General features: G+C 41.0%; 4 protein-coding genes across 12 annotated transcripts in view; 3 read left to right on the forward strand and 1 right to left on the reverse strand.

The window, feature by feature from the left end:
- Positions 1 to 50: 50 nt before the first annotated feature.
- Positions 51 to 9237, forward strand: LOC147203347 (coiled-coil domain-containing protein 127-like). 8 transcript variants are annotated; one of them, XM_086113674.1, is made up of 6 exons: positions 68 to 111; positions 886 to 961; positions 2186 to 2216; positions 2459 to 2596; positions 4908 to 5152; positions 6264 to 9237. In XM_086113674.1, the coding sequence occupies exons 4-6, from the start codon at positions 2467 to 2469 to the stop codon at positions 6708 to 6710; spliced, it is 822 nt and encodes a 273-aa protein (XP_085969800.1). In that variant the 5' UTR covers positions 68 to 111; positions 886 to 961; positions 2186 to 2216; positions 2459 to 2466; the 3' UTR covers positions 6711 to 9237. The 8 variants fall into 8 exon arrangements, with proteins under 8 accessions (XP_085969803.1, XP_085969799.1, XP_085969796.1 ...); XM_086113670.1 differs by lacking the exon at positions 2186 to 2216 and having other exon boundaries at positions 63 to 111; XM_086113671.1 differs by lacking the exon at positions 2186 to 2216 and having other exon boundaries at positions 63 to 111; positions 2462 to 2596.
- Positions 9238 to 9359: 122 nt separating this feature from the next.
- mrpl32 (mitochondrial ribosomal protein L32) lies at positions 9360 to 12294 on the reverse strand. The gene is made up of 3 exons (XM_086113678.1): positions 12125 to 12294; positions 11812 to 12005; positions 9360 to 9846 (listed from the first exon to the last, which is right to left on the reverse strand). The coding sequence occupies exons 1-3, from the start codon at positions 12216 to 12218 to the stop codon at positions 9595 to 9597; spliced, it is 540 nt and encodes a 179-aa protein (XP_085969804.1). The 5' UTR covers positions 12219 to 12294; the 3' UTR covers positions 9360 to 9594.
- A 242-nt stretch (positions 12295 to 12536) lies between these two features.
- Positions 12537 to 16698, forward strand: psma2a (proteasome 20S subunit alpha 2a). The gene is made up of 8 exons (XM_086114147.1): positions 12537 to 12631; positions 13083 to 13159; positions 13542 to 13674; positions 13785 to 13907; positions 14968 to 15049; positions 15834 to 15907; positions 16203 to 16260; positions 16337 to 16698. Exons 1-8 carry the CDS (start codon positions 12591 to 12593, stop codon positions 16451 to 16453), a joined length of 705 nt encoding a protein of 234 aa, XP_085970273.1. The 5' UTR covers positions 12537 to 12590; the 3' UTR covers positions 16454 to 16698.
- A 735-nt stretch (positions 16699 to 17433) lies between these two features.
- atad2 (ATPase family AAA domain containing 2) overlaps positions 17434 to 22504 on the forward strand; it is a 28676-nt gene continuing 23605 nt past the window's right edge. For both annotated transcript variants that reach the window (XM_086114328.1, XM_086114329.1), the window contains exons 1-3: positions 17434 to 17771; positions 21858 to 21976; positions 22342 to 22397. In XM_086114328.1, the coding sequence (XP_085970454.1) occupies positions 17580 to 17771; positions 21858 to 21976; positions 22342 to 22397 (367 nt within the window). In that variant the 5' untranslated portion in view covers positions 17434 to 17579. The remainder of the gene's footprint in view (positions 17772 to 21857; positions 21977 to 22341; positions 22398 to 22504) is intronic.

The following is a 22504-nucleotide window of genomic DNA, read 5'->3' on the forward strand; positions in this document are numbered from 1 at the left end:
TCACAACATTAATCTATTGCACCCCCGTTGACGGTTAACGCGTTCAAATTGTATAACCTAGGTGATGGTGCAGTAACAAATGTTTTTAAATGACCTAGACTTTCTTTGAAGGTGAGACACAACACCACAGTACCGTACCTTAAAACAGACAAACGTTGAGTGGCTGGATTCACAGAGCCCCGTTGGATGCATTTATGAAATACACAAACGTTTATGAAGCGCGTACGATAACATGTTAGCTAGCTTTTTAGCTTTTACTTAGCCTTGTTTGTGATTAGCTGGGCTGTTAACCTGCAAGCATTGTGCAAATGTTATGCCGTTCTGTCTCAATATCATCCTTTATTCCGACATTTGAATGTCTTAAGTTTGTTTACCAGTTATTTGGATTTATCACCAAATGTAGTTTTCGAATGTGTAATGACTTTGTAGTTATAGCTGGATGATTATGAGAATACAAATTGTGACGATTATTTTTGATTGAGATTGAAGTAAGGATTATTAAAACGAGTATTCATTCAACTAAAACTGAACTACTACAAACATAGCCTCATCCCAATACATCCCTGCACGTTGAACTGTTTATTCTGGACCACTATTCTTTTTCTAAAGTGTCCTCGTAAATATCATGTCAAAGTCAAGCATCTTGCATTTTCATTCTGCTACGTTCACACCCTTGATGCCTTGAGTATTTCCATTTATCTAAGCCTTGAAAAAGTATTATCCTGTTCTCTTTATCAATTCGATGCAAATGTCCTTTCCCGTTAAAGCTTTTGAAAGGGATCCCATATTTACTTTGGCTTTAGCGCTCGCAGATGTTTTAAAAACGAAACATGTTTTGCATTTCAATATATTCAATGTTTGTCATTCTTTTTGTTGTGTGTTCAGTTTTACCGGTACACTTAAGTCCAACTAGGGCGGCCCGGTAGTCCAATGGTTAGCACGTCGGCTTCACAGTGCAGAGGTACGAGGTTCGATTCCAGCTCCGGCCTCCCTGTGTGGAGTTTGCATGTTCTCCCCGGGCCTGCGTGGGTTTTCTCCGGGTGCTCTGGTTTCCTCCCACATTCCAAAAACATGCATGGCAGGCTGATTGAACACGTTAAAAATTGTCCCTAGGTGTGAGTGTGGGCGTGGATGGTTGTTCATCTCTGTGTGCCCTGCGATTGGCTGGCAACCGATTCAGGGTGTCCCCCGGCTACTACCCGGAGACGGCTGGGGTAGGCTCCAGCACCCCCCGCGACCCTAGTGAGGATCAAGCGGTTCGGAAAATGGATGGATGGACTTAAGTCCAACTAGGGCGTCAATAAGAGCTTAAAGCACCCTCAGGATGGCAGAATCGTATACCCTACCACCGGTGTCAAACCCGTCCTCGGGGGGCCGTTACCCTGCATGTTTGAGATGTTTCGCTCCTCCAACACACCTGATTCAAATCCTGATCATTTGACACCTGTACACACTTGCTCCACACGCCAAAATGGTACATTCAGGGTATTTCCCTGGATGTAACGCCATTCTGCACATTAATCTTTTTTTCTTTGATTATAAGCCAAAATCAAAATAACAATTTGAGTTTAGATGAATCGTCTGGCGCCCTAGAGAACACAACGTCCACAATTACCCCTCAAAAACTGAAATGTGGACTCGTCAAACCACAGAACACTTTTCGATCAGCCCATCTTAGATGAACTTGGGACTGAGAGAAGCCGGCGGCGTTTCTGAGTGTTGTTGAGAAATGCCTTTTGGTTTTGTTGATAGAGTTTTTGCAGGTGTAGCGACGGACTTTACAGACTGACATTGTTTTTAGGAAGCATTCCTGAGCCCATGTGGCGATATCCTTTACGTATGGTTGTCAGTTTTTGATGCGGTGCCGCCTGAGGGATGGAAGGTCATTCATTGTTGGTTTTCGACTTGGCCGTTTACATGTAGTGATTTTTCCAAATTACGGACCAAAGATGAGCACAAATGCACGCTGATGAGCATTGTCCTTTATTTGTTCGACTAATTTCTCATGCAGTTGCTCACAAAGAGGAGAACCTCGCCCGATCTTTGCTTGTACATGACTGAGCTTCTTTTTTACCTTATCATGGCACCCACCTTTTCCCAGTTAGCCTCTTCAACCTGTGGGATGTTCCAAACAGGTGTTTGATGAACATTTATCAACTTTCTAAGTCTTTTTTGCCTGTCCCAGCTTTTTTGGAACATATTGCAGCCATAAATTTGTAAGTTCTGAGTCACTAATCGTTTGCTAAAAACAATACAGTTCATCTGTGTGAACATTAAATATCTTGTCTTTATAGATTAAATGAAATGTAGGCTGAACATGATTTGCAAATTACTGTATTCTGGTTTTATTCATGTATAACACAACATCCAAACTTCATTGGAATTGGGTTTGTACAAAGTACCTGAAACTTGAAAAGAATCCCATAGTATGTTTTGATTTGTCTGTGTGGTGTGACAGCAGGCTCCATGAACAACCTGAATGACCCCCCAAGATGGAACATTCAACCAGACCCACGAGAAAGGGGGGAGGGAGGCGCAGATGGCAGCCAATGGAACTATGCCCTGCTGGTGCCTATGCTGGGTCTGGCTGCATTTCGTAAGTTACATTAAGTGTTTAATGTTGGACTGCCAGATAAAGACTGTTGGGATGGAAATGCCTGACAGATTCTTAACTGCCATGCAAGTGTAAAATGTTGAGCACTGTTTCACAATGAGAATCGTTTTTCAATTGCCCTACTACAAAAATGACACCTGCATTTTTAGTTTTTGTTATTATAGTTAACAAAAACTAACAAAATAACGACAACTAAATGAGGGAAAAAACATTTTCATTATTGAAATAAAATAAAAACAAAAACCAACTGAAACTACTGTACATCTTACATTTTTAAGACTAACTAAAACTAATTATAATTCTAGCTAAAATGTCCTCTGTCCTGTGATTGGCTGGAGTACCCTAAGACAGCTGGGATAGGCCTCAACACAACCGCCACCCTCATGATGATAAGCAGATCAGATAATGATGGGTCAATGCCCTTCGTTTTTGTCTTTTTCAATTAATATCAAACATGAGTTTTCCAGGTTCATTTTAAATGTATTCATTTTGGTATTGCTGCACATCTGCAGCTGCAGAAGAAGAAGGAAGGGCAAATAGTTGTTTGAGGATTGTAGTTTACTTAATTACACAATACCTCGTGACATTTCTCTTATCTAGCACTCTAACAAATACTCTGCATTACAAAATTCTTCTACAAATATTTAAACTACCATATTGGCCCAAATATAAGACGGCCCTGATTATAAGACGACCCTGTAGTGACTTCTATATACATAATTCACCACCAACTGCAAACGTGTGAATGCAATGTTTCATATGCTTGTCAGAGAGTTCACGATCATTTGGTAACGGGGTAGAAATAATTGCAGTCCCTTTAAGGGCCGCCATGTTAGTCTGCTTGTTTCTATGGAAACTGACTTTCGGCGGGTCTCGGGTTGCGCGGGAAGTTTTTGTTGGTGTGCTAATAAAAAAACGACACACTCTCTCGGAGTGCGAACGTGAGAAATTGTCGCTTTCTTCGAGTTTCTACAATTTCCACAACCCACTCCTTTTCAAGACTCAAGTTTGAAAAAAGACCTTTTGACCACCAAATTAATTTTTATACAGAACATAATTACAGTACATCTGAAACAAATTATTATAACAATATATTTGAGTGAAAAAGCATTCAAATCTTAATATCTGAACATTTAAATATGTAAACTAAAGTGCAGTCACATTCGTAAATGAATGGCTTCTGGTTTTTGAAATGTAAATTACATCATAAGTTCTCCTCAGCTGCCGGTTAACCTGGCTGATCTTCGACCCACTTTTCTCCAGATTGTCGCTACATTTCTCCATTTTCTGTTATCTCTTCTATTATTTTGTTCTCTTTTCTTTCTTACCACTATTTTTTATTTTTCTTCTTCGTGCTACCGCTATTTTCATTTTTATTCTTCATGACAGGGGTTCACTTTGGCCCGGGGAGTCAAGTTCAGCATTCGCTTCAATGATATCTGGCGCCATCTAGCGTCGTGAATGGTTATAATGCCTAGACCTCGAATATAAGACGACCCCCACTTTTTCAGTCTTATTTCAATGCAAAAAACACCGTCTTATATTCGGGCCAATACGGTACTTTGTAAGCCTACTACCAATTTCCTCAGCAGGGATAAAAGCAAAATGTCATCTCAAACAACATCTCGTCTTCCCTCAAGTGGACAATTAAGTGTATGGCTTTTGTAACACATGCTATCGTCATCATTTGAGGGACTACACTCGTTACTTTGTCTCCTTCGAGTATCCAAGGCAGAAAGATGGCGGCGAAGCATGGCAGCATCCTGATGGGGAGGCGAGCCCTATGTAATATAATTGTTGATTACTTCACCAACAATTATTTTTAAAAAAATAAAAAAAGTGAATGTGATATACTAAAAAAATCGATTATTGATATTACTAGTTTTCAAAAAATGTACAGTGAAAAATCAAATTTTACACACGGTCCCTTTATCAGTCTGATTGTGGAAAATTTGTAACAGTTTCAAGAAATCTTTTCCATTACATTTGATTCATGTTTCGGTCGATTTGTTTGTTTTGCGATCATGTATTTTGATGATAGTATTTACTGCCTGTTTCTCCTGCATGTTTTTGGAATGTGGGAGGAAACCGCAGTTCCCGGAGAAAACCCATTCTAGATAATTCTGATTCATATTCAGATTTATTTGTTGAAAAAACCCCTGCACAAAATACATTTTCTTTGTCCTATTTTAGGTTGTTTGAGCAATTTACATCACCGAAACAGTTCTTAATCTTAAAATGAGGGAAAATATGCTTTAAAATCAAGATGTTAAAACACCTGTTGTCTTGTCAGGTTGGATCTGGACCCGAGAGTCTCAGAGAGAAATCGAGAAGGTCAAATCCAAGTATAACAAGGATGTGCTCCTGGTGAAAAGTGAGATGGAGTCACGGTACGAGGAGACGTTAACAGAGAGGCGCCGAGCCGTGGCTGCCTTGGAACTGGAGCTGGAGAAGGAGAGACAGAGGGTAAAAGGCTACAAGCAGGCCATGATCTCCCAGAGCCATCATATAGTCGAAGAACAGAAACGTTTACAGCAGGTAATCTCTACTTTTCAGGGTTCCCGGTCATCGTGGAAAACCTGAAAAACCTGGAAATGATTGACCAATTTTGCAGTCATGGAAAACACATATAAGAAAAAATAAGAAAAAAAGTCAATTCTCCTGGAAAGGCGTGCGTTGTGCTGGAACATAATTTCGCCTCCTTTTAGTTCAAGAGTGTTATTGCTGCGCTGTATATTGTGTTTGAGGTTTTTCTTCCTCTCTGTCTCCTCTGTTGAGTGACAGTGAGCTGTAGTCGGGGGCGTGCCGTCACTTTTGGCTGTTTGCTCTGAGATGAAATTCATCTCTGGTTTCAGTAAGGCCGCAGCAATCATGACAATAGCGTTGAGATAGCAACGTGTACCGAGTTTTGTATTTTCTGCACTATAAGGCGCTTCGCATTTATAAATTATTTTTGGGGGTGAACTTTTTAATTTAAATGCCACTGCTTTGTTTTTATGACCTCTTTGCACAGCAGAATGTCATTTGATTTTGACATTTATGTTTTGTTTTGTTTTTGCAGCAACTTTGATTTTTACTTTCAGAATGCATGTGTCAGATGCACACAATTAACAAGTAAACCGTCAACAGATGAATGAAAGGGAATTGTTTTGGTGATTTCTTGAACTTAAAAATATTTTGTAGAGAGAGTACAATGAAGAGGGCGAAAAATAAATGAAGCAATCTGTGACGTTCATGAAAAAGTCATTCTTATGACTGGCTCTTTTAGGATGAATGAAGAGAATTGATTTGCATCTGAGCGAGAGCTGTTAGTTTTTTGTTTAGTTTAATTTTTTTTTTTTTTTTTTGCAAATTAGGTATGGTGTTAACATTGAAGCAATCTGGTTATATGTACAAAATAGAAGGTACAATTGTATTAAAAAAATAACACTTCTGCAAAGCTTGGGGTGGAATTTATGTGTACTGTATGTTGTGACTTGACTAATTACTGTAGTAGCTGAAAAGTAAAAGAGTGGGAACCCTGTGTTACTTTCAGACTCTACTACGTGTATGTGCACTGACAAAAGCGGACCTGTTGAATTCAGTGGCACAAAACCATTGAGCGTGTGTCTCTCTCATGCACCAAACAATCTGCCATCTTCTCCACCAGGAGCGTGAATGGTTGGAGGAAGAGAAGCAAAGATATATCAAGTCCGGAGCTGGAGGTGCTGTCCTGCATCAAGCCATGGAGCAACAGAACGAGTGGTTTCAGAAAGCCAACGCCACACTGCGCGAGCTTGAGGCTCAACTTGTGGAGCGCCAGAATGCCTACTGTTCCCTAATCCTGCCTCGAGACAAGCGCCTAGAGATGGAGAGAAACATGCTCCTGAAAGCAGTCAAAGAGCCTGTCACGGATGAACTTAATCTAGAGGCTGATCTTCAAGATATTTTTAAGAGGGATAAGCATTGTGCAAACCTGATGAACATGGACAAGAGAAAGAACGGAAGTCTCATGTGGGTGTATCTCAAGTACTGGCAGCTGCAGGTCACTGTTCAGAAACACCAGAGAATTGAGGCGGCCATCTTGGCGAAAAATATTAAGCCTCAAACAAAATGATGACTAGCTGGGGCGATGGTTTGTATTTGACTCGTGGATCAGAAATGGAATATGCACAAAGTTGTGACCTTTTGTCACATTTTAAAAAATGCTGCAGATTAGTTCTTACTTAAAATATCCAAATAAGACTTTTTAAAATCATGAGATACAAATGCACATAGATGATATCCACATTGGATACGCAATCAAAGCTTAGAATATAAACAGACATGTTCTTTAGATTTTTTTTTCATGGTTTGTGTCATTTAACTTTCCAGGAAATCTAACGTTAATTTACGAAATCTTTATCCTCATCGTCATGAGACATGCACTTGATTGTCAACGTTTAGTTTCATGCTGCTTGATTGAAAGTTATTTTATCTTGAAATTCTGTGGATTGTGTCGATACTTGCTCCTATCCAACTCCAAGTCTTCAAGTTCATCCCTGATAAGATGGCACTCAGGACACATCACATAAGGTGACTCCTCTATTTAATCAATTGAACAAATATCAGAAGAGGGCACCGAGAGGTCTTTGACCCTACATACGAAGAAAATGTCACGTTTGAATTTTCTTATGTCAATATGACAATCATGTTTTAATTTTTACCATATCCTTGAGAATAAGAGCTCAATTTTATGTTTAGATGCAGAGACCGTACACAATCTACAATTTGCACACAATAAAGCCTTGGTGCAGGAATTGGGTGCACTTTTGTGTGTTCTTCCTATTAAGGATGAAAACTTGTCAAGAGTTGAGGGGGAGCTCCCATGCTACTGGTTTGCCTGAGAGTAATAGAACGGTGTGAACAAGTGTTTGTCCCCTTCCTGATTTCTTTTTTTTTTTTTTTTTTTGGTATGTTTGTCACACTTCAATGTTTCAGATCATCAAATTTAAATATTAGTAAAAGATAACACAAGTAAACACAAAATGCAGTTTTAAAATTAAAGTTTTTATTATTAAATGGAAAACTAAATCCAAACCTACATGGCCCTGTGTGAAAAAGTTTTTGCCCCTTCCGTTAAAACATAACTGCTTTATCATACCTGAGTTCAAATTTTCTCGCCACACCAAAGCTTGATTACTGCCACACTGTTTTCAATCAAGAAATCACTTAAATAGGACCTGCCTGACAACGTGAAGTAGACCAAAAGATCCTCAAAAGCTAGACATCATGCTGTAATTAAAATAAATTCAGGAACAAATGAGAACGAAAGTAATTGAGATCTATCAGTCTGGTAAAGGTTACAAAGCCAATTCTAAAGCTTTGGAACTCCAGCGAGAGCCATTATCCACAAATGGTGAAAACATGCAACAGTTGGTGAACCTTCCCAGGAGTGGCCGACCGAGTGAAATTACCCCAAGAACACAGCGACGACTCATCCAAGAGGTCACAAAAGACCCCACAACAGCCAAAGAACTGCAGACCTCTATTGCCTCACTTAAGACCAGTGTTCATGACTCCACCATAAGAAAGAGATTGGGCAAAAATGGCCTGCATGGCAGAGTTCCAAGACGAAAACCACTACTGAGCAAAAAGGACATTAAGGCTCATCTTGCTTTTGCCCAAAAAAAAACTAAAAAAAAACATCTTGATGATCCCCAAGACATTTGGGAAAATACTCTGGATTGACGAGACAAGGACAAATTTGCAGGACAAATCATCCAAAACACACCAGCAAGTCCACCTCAGAATGACTGAAGAAAAAGAAAATGAAGACTTTGGAGTCCTGATCTAAATCTTATTTAGATGCTGTGGCATGACCTTAAAAAGGTGGTTCATGCTCGAAAGCCCTCTAGTGTGGGTAAATTACAACAATTCTGCAAAGATGAGTGGGCCAAAATTCCCCCACAGCACTGTGAAACACTTATTGCAAGTTAGACGCTTGATTGTAGTTGTTGCTGCTAAGGGTGGACCAACCAGGTAATAGGTTCAGGGGGCAATTACCTTTTCACAGAGGGTCAGAAAGGTTTGGGGGTTTTTTTGTGCCTTAATAAATTGAATTGTCATTTGAAAACTGCATTTTGTGTTTACTTGTGTTATCGTTGACCAATATTTTAATTTGTTTGATGATCTGATACATTTCAGTTGGACAAACGTAAAAAAATAAGAAATCGGGAATGGGGCAAATACTTTTTGACACCACTGTACATGAGCATGGAGGTATGTGTGGTATCGTGTGCATCATGACGCACAAATTTACAATATATACAGTATATATATATATATATTTTTTTTTTGGTCCACTTGCACACACAATGAGGGGTGTATGGAACAAGGGGGGTTTGCTCCGCAGGTAAGCACTCCCAAATTTTCAAAAGTTATGACTTGATCAGTTAATCAAACACTGCATTACAATGTCAACATAAAAGACTTATACTTGCTCCACATTGTAAGAAATCTGTGAGATGTAAAATGGTTCATCTTGGCTCAGGCCTTCTTGTATGACGTGTGCATGTTTTCCTTTTGCTTGTGTAGGCGCACACGTTCCAAAAACATGCATGTTCAGTAAAAGTGTGGCTACAAAATAGTCCATAAACATGTGACTTTGTTCGCATATTTCCCCTGCGACCACTCCAAGTTGTATCTGTCAGCAAGGTTATGCTCCAATTCCCCCGTGACCATAAGAAAAAACAATATTGAAAACGGATGATCCAATGACATGCTATTGTTGCTTTTTTTCCCCACCACGTTATGGATTTATTACCAAACAAAACATTTTTCAATTTCAGTTTTTGCTTTGCACATATACACCAGCATAAACATAATCAAAGGCTGCTCATGGCCTGTGCCTCCAGAAAGAGATCAAGCCACAATTATTACAGACAGCAGATGACAGCACATAAGTCAGTGTGCATTCAAACAAAAAGGTGTGTACTGCATGCAGCCGGACTACACGAGCATTAGTGGCCGAACCAGGAGGGTCGCTTCCTGGGCATCTCCACTATCCTCTTGCCTTGGTCCGCCTCGCTAGGCTTCTCATCCGCATACATAACAACGGTCTCCACACTCGGGGCCCCGAGAGGACCGCCCTCCATCGCTTGAATTTGATTGCGAATCCGAGCAGTCTCTTTGCACACTTTAGCATAACAGAAGCCACACAGGATGTGTTTCTGCTTGAGCTGGCCGCACTCTGGACATGGCTCGATGTTCAGCTAAAGGAGAAGTGAATGAGGTAAAGAATAAATTAAAAAATAAAAATAAATGTCAGGGATACATTTACTGGAGACTCACACTGGACACCTAAACAATCTAATGAAAACAAGAGCTGCATCTAAAATGATGCATTAACAAATATGACACTAAAATGTTTGCATTGACAGTGGCAACGGCATATTAGCACTAAAAGGCTTAAAATAAGCAGCTTTGCATCACAGTTTGCAAGTCAAAAATCACATTTATGCCTCAATCAAAAACATTGAGATGCAAAACTGCGACTGGGAGCTGCCAAATGTTCGGGAAATCACTGAACGCTAACTCATTACACACATCCATGTGTCATGGAATTCACATTAGTTCTTGTGGCGAATGGCTACTTTCTTTATCAATGCACAAGCCCCTAATCACACTTTGGGTCTGTCAGTCGGCTTGCAACATCGGTGGCTCAGTGCAGGACCGTAGCCAGTCATGACAGGTCAAGATTGCCTACAGTTTATCACTAAAAGAGTTTTAATATGAACGATTCTTACCAACTAAAAAAACGTGAATGAGAAAATCTTTCTATTTCCTGAGATAGATAAAGTCCTGAAAGTCCTTGAGGACTATTGTCTACCAAGTCATTCATCTAAACGCATAAACTGAAATTGATGAGAACATTAATTAACATCTAATATAGTTAAACATCTTAACCGTTTTATCTCAAGGTGTCTTCATTTTAGCTTGAACACCTCAAAAACTTCTGTTAGTACAGGGATAAACAATATTTGCCCAATTCATGGTTAGCTAATCTCAGGTCATAAACACAAAGGCGTGCACCTACTGTATTATGTTGCATGCTAAAATGCTAGGTGCTTAAGTGAAGATGCACAAAGGCTGTTAAAACTTGTTCATATTTAATGCTTGATGTTTTGGATACAAGAAATACCTCACTTAAAATGTTTCTAGTCAACAAAATAAGATGAAGTAAGAATAAAGTTAATCCAAACACATGATTATTCTATAGCATTTAGAGTAAGATACACAAATACTGAAATGTTCGATAGCTTTAGACATAGGTGTGTCCAGGTCATTTTTTTAGGTTGCTGAAGAACCCCAAAAGAGATTGCTAGCACCTCCAGAGATCTTTTTGGGAGTGATAAGCAACCCCCAAACCCCTGACAGACTATTCACAGCATTCAACGGCTCCACCTTGACGCTAACCATTCCATATAAAATTACCCCATACCCTCTTGTCTTTGGAGCACCCATTGACCTCTCTGTAGCACCCGAAAACTCTGATCCTAGAATCGCCTCTGGCTGCAGCGTTACATTCAACCTCCCTTTTATACAGTATTGTCATATTTTTATTGGTTAATAAAACCCTTGCTTCAAGTCCTCAGGATGAAATGACAAAATTTGCTCCACAAATGAGTAAACTGCTCCTCAAATGAAGTAATTGATTAGCAAAATTGCTCCTTGAATCAGATAGGGAAATTAATATTTACTTACAAAAAATGCATTATTGCTAGATAAGCTCCGAAGTCAGCCTCAGTTCTGCATCTGTATTTTAGTCTTGGCTGCGGCTTTCTTAGCTTGGGTTTGCATGGTCTCTCAGTGCTTCCTCCCAAATTCCAAAAATGTGACAATTACTTTAATTGAACATTTTAAACTGTCTACGGGTGTGAATGGTTGCCTGTAAACGTGCCCTTCAAATCCAGTGTGTGCCTCCCACTCAGTCGGGTATGACCAGCTCAATCTGCAACCTTAATGAGGCCAGGCAGTACAGTATATGAAGTGCATGGTAACACGTAAAAGTAAAGTAACATGCTATGTTTGGGCCAAACAGAAAAACAGTGGCTGCCAATGCACTGTAGTGTGATGTGTGACTTAACTTGTATGACTACTGACATTTCCAACGCAAATCTTTTTTTTAAAGTGACACAGAATTCGGCATGAGAAATGGGCTGCTACTTCTGGTGTACCTTGACTTTGACAAGTTTGGGCTCAGCCCTCCTTCTTGTTCGGTTGACCTCAATGGTGCGTCTCTTCTTGGGTGCTGCCATCCACAAGATGCTGTCGAGAACGCCGGGAGGTCGTTCCAGCCACTGCCCATCTTTCTGTTGCTGCTCATCGATAAAAGAGAGCGGACTGGAGCCATTACCTCCCAGGGCTGGAACTGCACAGAGACAATCGCATTATTTCCCGGCCGTACATTTGTAAAACAACTGTTCAAACATTTGACGGCATCAATTCAGATTAATTTTGGCAAGTTGCTGTATCACGGGATGAACTCACCCGACTGTCTTTCTATTCCAGCCGCCCACAGAAGCCTGCTTTCGATGTGTAGCAAGGAACATTTTAAACTATTCAACAATGCAGGCAGATTCATGGTATCTCGCACGTTATATTCCTAAAACATGTCAAAAGGTCACGGTCATTTATACATTCGTCATCAAAGAGCGACAAGTTATTTCTTCTTCTTTTTCATTTGACCACACATGGCAAGGGTTATTGCCGCCTAGCGGTCGATTCTTCACTAAAGTTTTGTGTTTAAAAACATTTCATGGCTTTTGTCTTTTGATGTTTTTCGGTTTATGATTTAAAACACATACACACACACATACACGCACACATGCTCAAGTGCTCTGATTTTCAGGTTTAAATTCAACGCATGATTTGTTGTATTATGACATTTACAGCGATTTTGTCTAGGGGGCAGTGTCTCAATTTAATATTTGCTAAAACTCAACAGAAAAAGAAAATGGCGGAGCGTGGCTACAGTTTCTCTTTGACGACATTTAGGTAAACTTTATAAAATTGCCGTTGAATCACAGGTATCCGATAAACACGCGGTTTACAATAATCGTTAAATCGTGATCGGTTAAAATATACCTGCACTCTTAACAGTTTGTATCATTTTAGTGTCTGATGTTGTCTCTGCACTGTCATTGCCTGAAGTGCAATGAATCAGCTACAAACATGATTAGCGCATTGCTAACCATTTTACATGCGTTTTAAATGTGATGCAGGTCAATCCAATTTGAATGTTGACGGGTTAAATGAGGTAGTTTTACCTACCAGTCTCCAAGATTATATTGCGACTGGTTGTTTTAGATCAACGAAACGATTTGATTTTGGTTTCATTTGTAGACTGTCGCCAAATGTGTTGGCGGTTTGCATCAGTCTTTGACTCCAAGTTTAACCTTCCTCCTCCATGATAATTTTAATGCACCGTCAACTTGTCTTTTCACAGCCCTTCTGGTAAACTGGTGCAGATTGAATATGCACTGGCTGCGGTAGCTGCTGGAGCCCCATCAGTTGGCATTAAAGGTAACCATTTGCCAGTGTTTCCCCAATTTTGATGTTCATTGTTGTGGCATGTACGATTAATTTGTGTTACTGGAACACGTTTTGTAAAACTACTTGGATCTTTTAAGCTATTTTAATGAGTGAAGTGTGGTTCCTTCTAATTCCCAGGTTATCTTTCATAGCGAATTGAATTGACATTCCCGTTTTCACCAGGTGCATGAATGTTAAAATTAGTCATTTTGGTTGATTTGGTATTTCTAAAATATACGAGTCATTTTCCTTCTAATCTTCAGATACCACATTTTTCATAATACATACATTACTGGATACAGGTGAAAGTAGTAAAGAAACTCCAATTTGTGAATGCGTTGGGCGGGCTAATGGGTTTCTAACTTTTTTCCAGCTTCTAATGGGGTCGTCCTGGCAACAGAAAAGAAACAGAAATCTATTCTGTATGATGAGCAGAGTGTTCACAAAGTAGAGGCCATCACTAAGCACATAGGCATGGTGTATAGCGGCATGGGGCCTGACTACAGGTGGGGATTTTCAACATATTCGACTGCAAATTGAGAAGTCTTTTAATGTCAAATGTTATTCCTGTTATTTAGTGTGTAAACAAAGGTTTAATAAATGTTGTACTTTGTAGGGTTTTGGTCAGACGAGCCAGGAAGCTGGCACAACAGTACTTCCTTGTTTACCAAGAACCAATCCCCACAGGCCAGCTTGTCCAGCGAGTGGCATCTGTAATGCAAGAGTACACACAGTCTGGGTGGGTGATGCTTACACTGAACATTGACCATTACCTATTTTAAGATGTTAACATTGACCAATAACTGTAGTTTTCGGTGGGTGATACTTGAGCTTTGATCAGACCAAACCCAAAACGCATTGCCCTGCATCTTTTGTGCTTTTGTTCGCGAGGGTGATCACATTGGGTTTGCTTCAAGCGGGGAGGAGGAGCTCCTCCAACAGAAAAAAAAAGTTTGATCGCTAGTCAATCTGGTAGTTGTGTTTGCTCCTAAATGCTGTCTTGGTTGACAGTTCAAGAGCTGTAAACAAGTCAATCCATTCACCAGATATGCCAACTTCTCTGCTCCCTGTTCACCAAACCTTATTTTTGCCTCAGTCACGGCTGGTAAAGCGGACTGTGTTTGTTGTAGGGCTTGGCGATATATCGTTATCGTATCAAAATCCAGAAGAACATTCAGATATTAACATCCAAATTAGAACAATATCAGTCACCGTCCACGACTTTACAATGCTTGTGTTGCATATAAAGACCAGACAGACCAAGCTCATATCTCCTTTCAACTTTGGCATTGAGTGACAGCTCAAGCCAGCCAAAAACAATCCTATTGCAGAGGGAGGGAGTGTCACACACGCTGCCGCAACCAACAGCACACATGTGAGAAATCCTTTTCCCGGCCAGTGGGAGTTGTGAGAGAGCCGCTTGTATTAATAAAATACAGTAAACACATCTTGTGTTTTACAGCATTGAGTGATCATATTTATAATTTCATTTAATTTCTGTTTCCAATATCCATCCATACTTTCCTCATGATTGTCGCTCACGTCCTATTCTTGTAGCAACACGCATCATTCTTTACTGCCGCTGTGATTGTGAAAGAAGTTTTGAATTACAGTATCACTCGTGGCGAACCATTGGCCACTCATTAAAACTAGTGCCCAAATCCCGTACACTTTGTGACAATTCAGTTAGTTTTGGGCGCAATGTGATCATTGACCATGAACTATTTTTGGGTGCATTCTCCCTCACTTGACATAATGGCGCTGCAATTTTTATTTCAATTCCTTTTTTTCCTCTGCAGGGGAGTGCGTCCATTTGGGGTGTCGTTGTTGATAGCTGGATGGGATGAAGACCAGCCCTACTTGTTCCAGTCAGATCCCTCAGTGAGTTCGCTTTTCATTTTCTGAAGACATGATTTATCCACTCCTTCATGCTGTTAGTATATTTTCAATGGGTAGATGACACTGCACTACAGATGGGTACTGAGCTTCAGGACTGAACTGGGACAGCTTTTTTTGTAAACTGCAATATCGATAAGCTCCACCCTTAAAGCTTCTGTAGATGATCTTGGAGAACTTACTCAAATCTGCATTTTATTTAGGCTGTATAGGAATGTTATTTTGCACCTTCTGCCTCTGATCTTGTTTCTAAATAATAAACAATGAATGTACTCGCAAGTACGTCCGCACGTATTTACCAGTCAAACATTTTTACTCCACATTAGCAGTTCCACGCTTCCGAATAATATTGATTTGTTCAAACCATTTTTTCTGTAAATTGTTTTTTTTATATATATTTACATTTGTTATAGTTGCAAGAAAAGTAAATGTATATATTAAAAACGTTAATTGTAATATTTTTGTTTTAGTGTTTTTGTAAACAAAAAAGTGTTGATAAGAATAAGCACCTAATCGATAAGCAGTATCATTAAGAGTAGTTGTAAAGTTAAGATCTTTGATCTGAACTAACCCCTGTATGAGACTGCATGAGTTGATGAAAAGTCTGATTCCCAAATTCCTTTTATAACTAAAGATTTTAAAACTTAATTCTTCAATGGTGTCTGAATGGAATAGTTGTGTATATGAGTCACACAATCTATTTCTATATAATAACAGAAAAGTTTTAAAATCCATTATTGTCCTCCCCATCCTACCTGTACCTTCCCAGGGAGCATATTTTGCATGGAAAGCCACCGCCATGGGGAAAAACTACGTTAATGGAAAAACATTCCTTGAAAAAAGGTAGCTTGCTTCACACTCTCAATATACAGTAAATTACATTAAGTTAGCAGTTGTATCGCATGGCAAAGGATACAATAAGTGTACCTCAATTTCAACCAGAGTGGTTGAAAATATTTTGTTGAGAGCAACAACATGATGGTCCAAAAAGGTTAGTTACTCTCTTACTAGCTTTTATTACATACCATTATTATTATTATTACATTATTGGCAAATGGATCTGGAATTTCTTCTGCATCTTGAAGTTTACCAGTTTGCACTCTACAGGATTGTTTTTTGATTCGGTTTCATTCTCCAGGTATAACAATGACTTGGAATTGGAAGATGCTATCCACACAGCCATCCTGACTTTGAAGGTACAATGTCCAGGGCATAAATTTCCACAAAGTATGTCAGTCCTTCACATACACACCATTTACTGTATGGTTACAGGAGAGTTTTGAAGGTCAGATGACTGAGGAGAACATAGAGGTTGGCATCTGCAACGAGGCCGGCTTCAAGAGACTCACCCCAGCAGAAGTGAAAGACTACCTGTCAGCCATTGCATGAGCACCCAGTGTATCGTGATGGGGCTCACTGGCTACATGTCAACATGTAGACATGATAGGGTAGTAGCCAAGAACGGAATAAAACATATTTCTTCTCTACAACGTGACCTTTTATATCATTCCCAAGACGATTGACAGGATGACTTAAACGCGACCACCTGTGTGCAAGTACTAAATTGGGACAGCTTCGGTGTCATAGCAAATTGTTAACCCAATCTCAACAAAATAAAAATGTGTTTTATTACACTAATTGGCATTTTTCTTTGGCACAGAATACAGTACATTTAAAATGTGGTATAGTTGACTACGACACACACCTACTAATGTGGGCTCTGGGTGAAACCACAAGTCTTCCACTGACATCCCAAGACACAATTGAGGAAAGTGGTTCGCTGCATTTTTTTTTGTCAGCACTTGAGTTCTTCTGAACACACGAGTAAGTCAACTGAAGTCAGCGTGATCAGTGAGGTGCTTGACATGACCCCTCTTTAACAATAAGTTGGCCTGTGCAGCAGTTCTAGATATTGTCCTCTTTTATGACTAGAAAGGATACAGTTTGTATTGATCAGTTACTCATTGAAATAAAATTTTTGTGTGGGTGTGTTAAAATCTTTGTCATCGTCATCTTAAAGCCTTAGAACAGCCAAGCAGTGATAAAACAAGCTTTTAACAACACATTCGCGGTCTCTTCGTAAGAGCGCGCTCCTCAACAACTGTCTGCCGGTAGTGGTGCGTTGGCAAACCATGCAACGTATTCTTCCGCCTAGTTGTAATTAGCGGCTAATTATTTTGTATATTACATCAAAGCTGGCGGTCATCAAATGTGTAAGTATTGATTACGTAAGGAAATGTTGTCGAATTGGTAGTTTTAGTTTCCAAATCCATTACCAATTTAGACCTCGGGTCTATATTTCCTCGCGGCAGCTCCTTTCTTACCCTACTGCCGCTATGATGACGTTTGTGGCGCCAGAAATCAAGGGTTGAGATGAGCGTTACGACGTGGGTCGCAGGCGCGAATTTGCGTGTATCTTTTCTATGCAGGTGACGTCAAACTTTAGATGCATTGGAGTGCTGTAGTGACCGAGCGCCCGTCATTAGTGCGTTTATAACTTGGGGCTGGAGTCGACATGGTAATGCTACGCAGCAACGGCAGTGGTGGTGTTCAACCGCTGACAGCAACTCCAAACAGGAGGTCGATGGAGTTGGACACAAGCTCGGAGTTTCTGTCTCTTGTTCCCGTTTTGCAGAGAAAATCACCACGGTCAACACGAACCTGTCGCGCTCTGGATGATAGCCTGAGCAGCCCCGAACACAACCGAGTGAGTGTGAGCTCTTGCATGTCGGCTGGACTGTATGATTTGTTCACGGCAATTGCTGCTGTGCTGTCGCTTGCTGTACTGTGCTTTACTGTCAAACTGACAGTCAAATAACGCCTCGCGGTCTACTCCAAACTCACATCCCAGTTTGTTGTATTGAAATCGGGAGTCTTGTCAACTTTGGATACTGGTAAAAAAAAATGTGGCAGTCGACCCCTAGAACAAGTTTTTAAATCCGATCAACATCACTTCAGTGTATTCACGAGCGCGTCAATGATGTTTTTATGTAAATATGGAGTCATTCATCTTGTCTTCCGTGGCAGTCATTTTGAATTCAATTCATGCGAGGGCCGATTTCAACGCAGCTGAACTCAACATGAGATCACAGTAGGTTGGGTTGAATTGTGAGAATTTTCAACGGTCCCTGAATAGGTCATTTCTTTGACGTTTTGAAAGCAAAGGACATGTGTCTACTGTCCTCAACAGAAATCCTCTCCAGAAGTATTCATCCGAAGCTTGGTGATGGAACGTTCTAAGAACGTGCACGCCCCCTTCCAGACATCGATGCGGAGGGCTCAAAAATGGCTTAGTTTCCAAATTCCGTTCACGTGGTCAGCAGCAATAAATGAATGTAGAAGCACAACCACATATTAGCACTGCAAAAGCTTAAGAGTACTGAACGAAATGAAGCGCGCAATGATAAGACGTCACTTGACGCCGTAGCTGATTGGATTATACAGGCGGAAAGAGCGAGCGTCAACCAATCACAAATACGAACTTCTCCATAGTGGAGCAACCAAGAAGACGCACGCTTTCCAATAGCAAGTTGTCGAAAACGGCTTAGTTATTATATTGTGTTCACGTGGTGAGCGTTAAGCAAAAATATCAAAATAACGTTTGAAAGTGTTTATATACAGGGGGGTATTTAGTTATATGGACCCAGAGCAAACCCATGTTTGATTATCCACATCCATCCATCCATTATCAACTCAAGTCAACTTTATTGTTAAATGTGCTCGATGTGCAACATACAGCACAGACGAAATTTCTTTCCTCTCAGCCACAGGAGCAGTGGCGGTTCTGGGGGGGGGGGGCAACGGGGGCCAGTGCCCCTGTAGCACAGATTCTGGCCCCCCCTGTGGCCCCCCCTCCGAGCGCAGATTACGCAGTCGTGCCGAGTCGCCGACGCGAAAGGTGGAACCAAAGTGCGTGATTTAACATTCTAGTCGGACCCTTTAGTGCGCTGCGCCATTTAAAAATGAGCGGGAAAATGAGAAGCAGTCCACAGAGAAGGAAATTACCACGACACGAGTGCTATTTGCGTGTGTGTGCGCGCGCGTGTGCGTGTGTGTGTGCGCGCGCGCGCGTGTGTGTGTGTAGCTTTTTTAGTCTCCCTTTTTATTTTAATTTTTATTTAACAGGATCAATATATAAGACATTGCCTTTTAAAATTTGGATAATTATATGCATGTAAAACATCTAGCTTCAGTGTATTTGCAATTTTTGTCCCCGGCAGGCTGGTACCATATCATCCCCTGTCTTGAATATTCTCAACAGACGTATTGTTACGCTTGCAGACATTTTAGCCCTCCTAATACTGTTTTTTTCTCATCACTGTAATGTTATGACTACAATTTCAAAGTCTGAAGAAATAAAAAGTCAAATAAGATTTCGAATCTGTCTTTTTAGCCCTGGGTTGAATGTGCCCCCCCATCAAAACCCCTGGCCCCAGCCCGGCCCCCTCAGTGAAATTGATCCAGAACCGCCCCTGCACAGGAGAGAAAGGAGCCACTGCGGGTACCACCGCCATCAACAGAAGTTAACATAAAATGACAAACTAATACAACACAACACATAAGACACAGACAGTCACGCAATCTTAACCACTTTTTCTGCATACACTTTGCTGTTTGAAGCAGTTATAGGTGAAAGAGGAGAGAAAGTGTCCTCTCACCAGTGGATCAAAGACGTCATGCCGAAAATGTGCACGTCTGCTACAAGCTAAGTTTGAAAGCAAACAAGAAGCTGTAGCGTCCATTGACGAAAAAAATCTGCAACCTCTTAATCCTCATAAATGTCCCGGCAGTGCTGGAGCCAACCCACCTAACTATGGGCAGTAGGCGGGGTACACCTTGAACTGGCATACACATATACAAACCAACATTTGCACTCACAACCACACTAATGAATAATTGAGAGCCATCAGTTAATCTACGATGCATATTCTTGGATTGCGGGAGGAAACTGAAGTAACCATAGAAAACCCACACGGGCACAGTGAGAACATGCAAACTCCAAACAGGCACGCCGGGGCCAGAATTGAACCCATGACCTCTGCACTGTGAGGCAGACATGCGCCGATGCGTGTATGGAACTGGGAGTCGCGGCTTGGAATTACGGCGGATTTACATGGGACAGGAGATGAGAGACAAATATCTTTTTCGTTGATGGACGCTACAGCTTCTTGTTGCTTTCAAACTTAGCTTGTAGCAGACGTGTGCACATTTTCATCATGACGTCTTTGATCCACTGGTGAAAAGGATACTTTGAATCGCTCCTCTTTCATCTGTAACTGTCAAACAACAAAGTGTATGCAGGAAAAGTGGTTAAGATTGCACAACTGTGTCTTATGTATTGTGTTGTATTATTTTGTTATTTTATGTTAACTGTTCTTTTGATGGCGGCGCGGGCACCCGCAGCGGCTCCTCTTGTCTTGTTGTCTGGTTGAGAGGGAAGAAATGTCATCTGTGCTGTATGTTCCACATTGAGCACATTTGACAATAACCTTGTACTTGGTACTTTATAATCAGTGGACCACATGCCGTCCATTTTGCACATCCATGTCCTGCAAAAGATTTAACATTGAATACAAATTGTTGAATACTGAATTTGAGAAAAATCTATTTTTGAGCTGCATCAAGTATTTTTTTTTTTTATGTGTCTCAGCACCAGATGCTCGGTCATTCATCATTGTGGAGAACATTTTGAGACGTATTCCGCCAAATTTGAGTCAAGGCAACGGACTGTTTTTTGTGTCCAAGATGTTTAACTTTCAATCTAAAAGATTTTAATCCTAAATAAAATATAAAGATAAAAAACCCTCACCCAAAGATAGCTGGGATAGGCTCCAAAACGCCTGTGACCCTCTTGAGGAAAAGCAGTTTGGATAATGGATGGACATCTTCAACAAACAAGAATAGTCATTCATCTGTAATTCAAAATTAAAAAAACCAAAACAAAAAAAAACATTTGGCCCCTCCGTAAACTGTCACCGTACCACCGTGGAGGGGCTTGTCCCAAAGATCCGAGGAGCTAAGTTGTCTGGGGCTTTATGGCCCTGGTAGGGTCACCCATGGCCCTAGGTGAGGCACCAGAAAAAGTACAGCTCAAAAGACCTTTATGATTCACAAAATATTTGGATTGCGTTTTCCTTGCCCAGATGCCGTTCACCCCCCCACATGGGGCCCAGCCGGGTTCAGCCTAAAGAGGAATGTGGGTCCCACTTCCCATGGGATCACCACCTGTGGGAGGAGCCAAATGGGTCGGTCGGGTGCTTTGTGAGCTGGGTACACAGACTTGGAGGCCAGGGCCATTGAGTCCGAGTGAACCATGTTCAGTGCCTTTATTGTTGAGGTGGCCGATCTGAGTTGTGACTGTAAGGTGGTCGGTGCCTGTCGTGGCGGCAACCCCCGAACTCATGGTGGACAACGGCGGTAAGGGATGCCATCAAGCTGAAGAAGGGTTCCTGTCTGGTGCTCAGTGGACCAGCTCTTGGCAGAGACCTCGAGGGTGCATGGGAGTTTGCCCAACCAGTCTACATGTGTTTTGTGGAATTAGAGATTAAAGGATGACAAATTCGCTGATGCTCTTCAGCTGCTTTATTACCATCAGCGGTATAAGAAGGCACACTGATTCAAGAGCTGCAATCGGCTACAACTCCTTCATTCCAACCACACTCATATCAATGTAATAGACACATGCAAATAAAAACCCAGGTTTAGCTTTGTTTACAATAACTGCAAGAGTACGGCAAAGAGTGTTGGGAATTGTGCAGCTTCACCATTGCTAAATTCATTTTGTGACTGGTAGGGAGATGGTGAGCAGCAGTCGGGAAGGTGTCTCCACGACTTTCCAAGGACCAGAGGCCGAGTAAAACTAGAGGTCTCCTTTAGTGACATGCAACCAAAAGCTGGAGGCTACGCCACAAGGTGAGAGACTAAGCGTCTGTCCGTATGGGCTGATAGTTTCACAGCCTGCTTGGGATTGGGGTTGAAGACCACTCAAGGATCGTTTCACAGCCTGATTGGGGTTGAAGATGACTCAAGAATCTCCCAGCTAACAGGTAGACCGCCACTAGCCGTGACCAAAGTGAAGTTGAGCAACAGGGCAAACTGTCCACACTCCCCTGTGTGGTGATTTTAGTTACTATTGTTTTAGTGGATGAAGACTGGTGTTTTTAGGTGGCTATCAAATATACTGTCAAAGCAAAAAGTGTAACCCTCCACATTAATTGAAGGGATGATCCATTACTGTGGCTGATCTATGCATCCATATATCTATTTTGTGCATTTAGGAAATCCTCCAGGCTACAGAAGGAAGGCAAATCATCCTGCGATAAACTACAAGGGGGTACGTTTTGGCAAGCAGTCTTGACATGTCGCTGTAATTCTCAATTTTCCACATCATGTTTATCAAGCATGTGTTTTTTTGGACGGTATGTTCTCCCAGGCCAACAA

This window comes from Hippocampus guttulatus, chromosome 6, assembly GCF_054856545.1.
Source record: "Hippocampus guttulatus isolate MCC_2025c chromosome 6, RoL_Hgut_1.0, whole genome shotgun sequence".
Classification (NCBI taxonomy): domain Eukaryota; kingdom Metazoa; phylum Chordata; class Actinopteri; order Syngnathiformes; family Syngnathidae; genus Hippocampus; species Hippocampus guttulatus.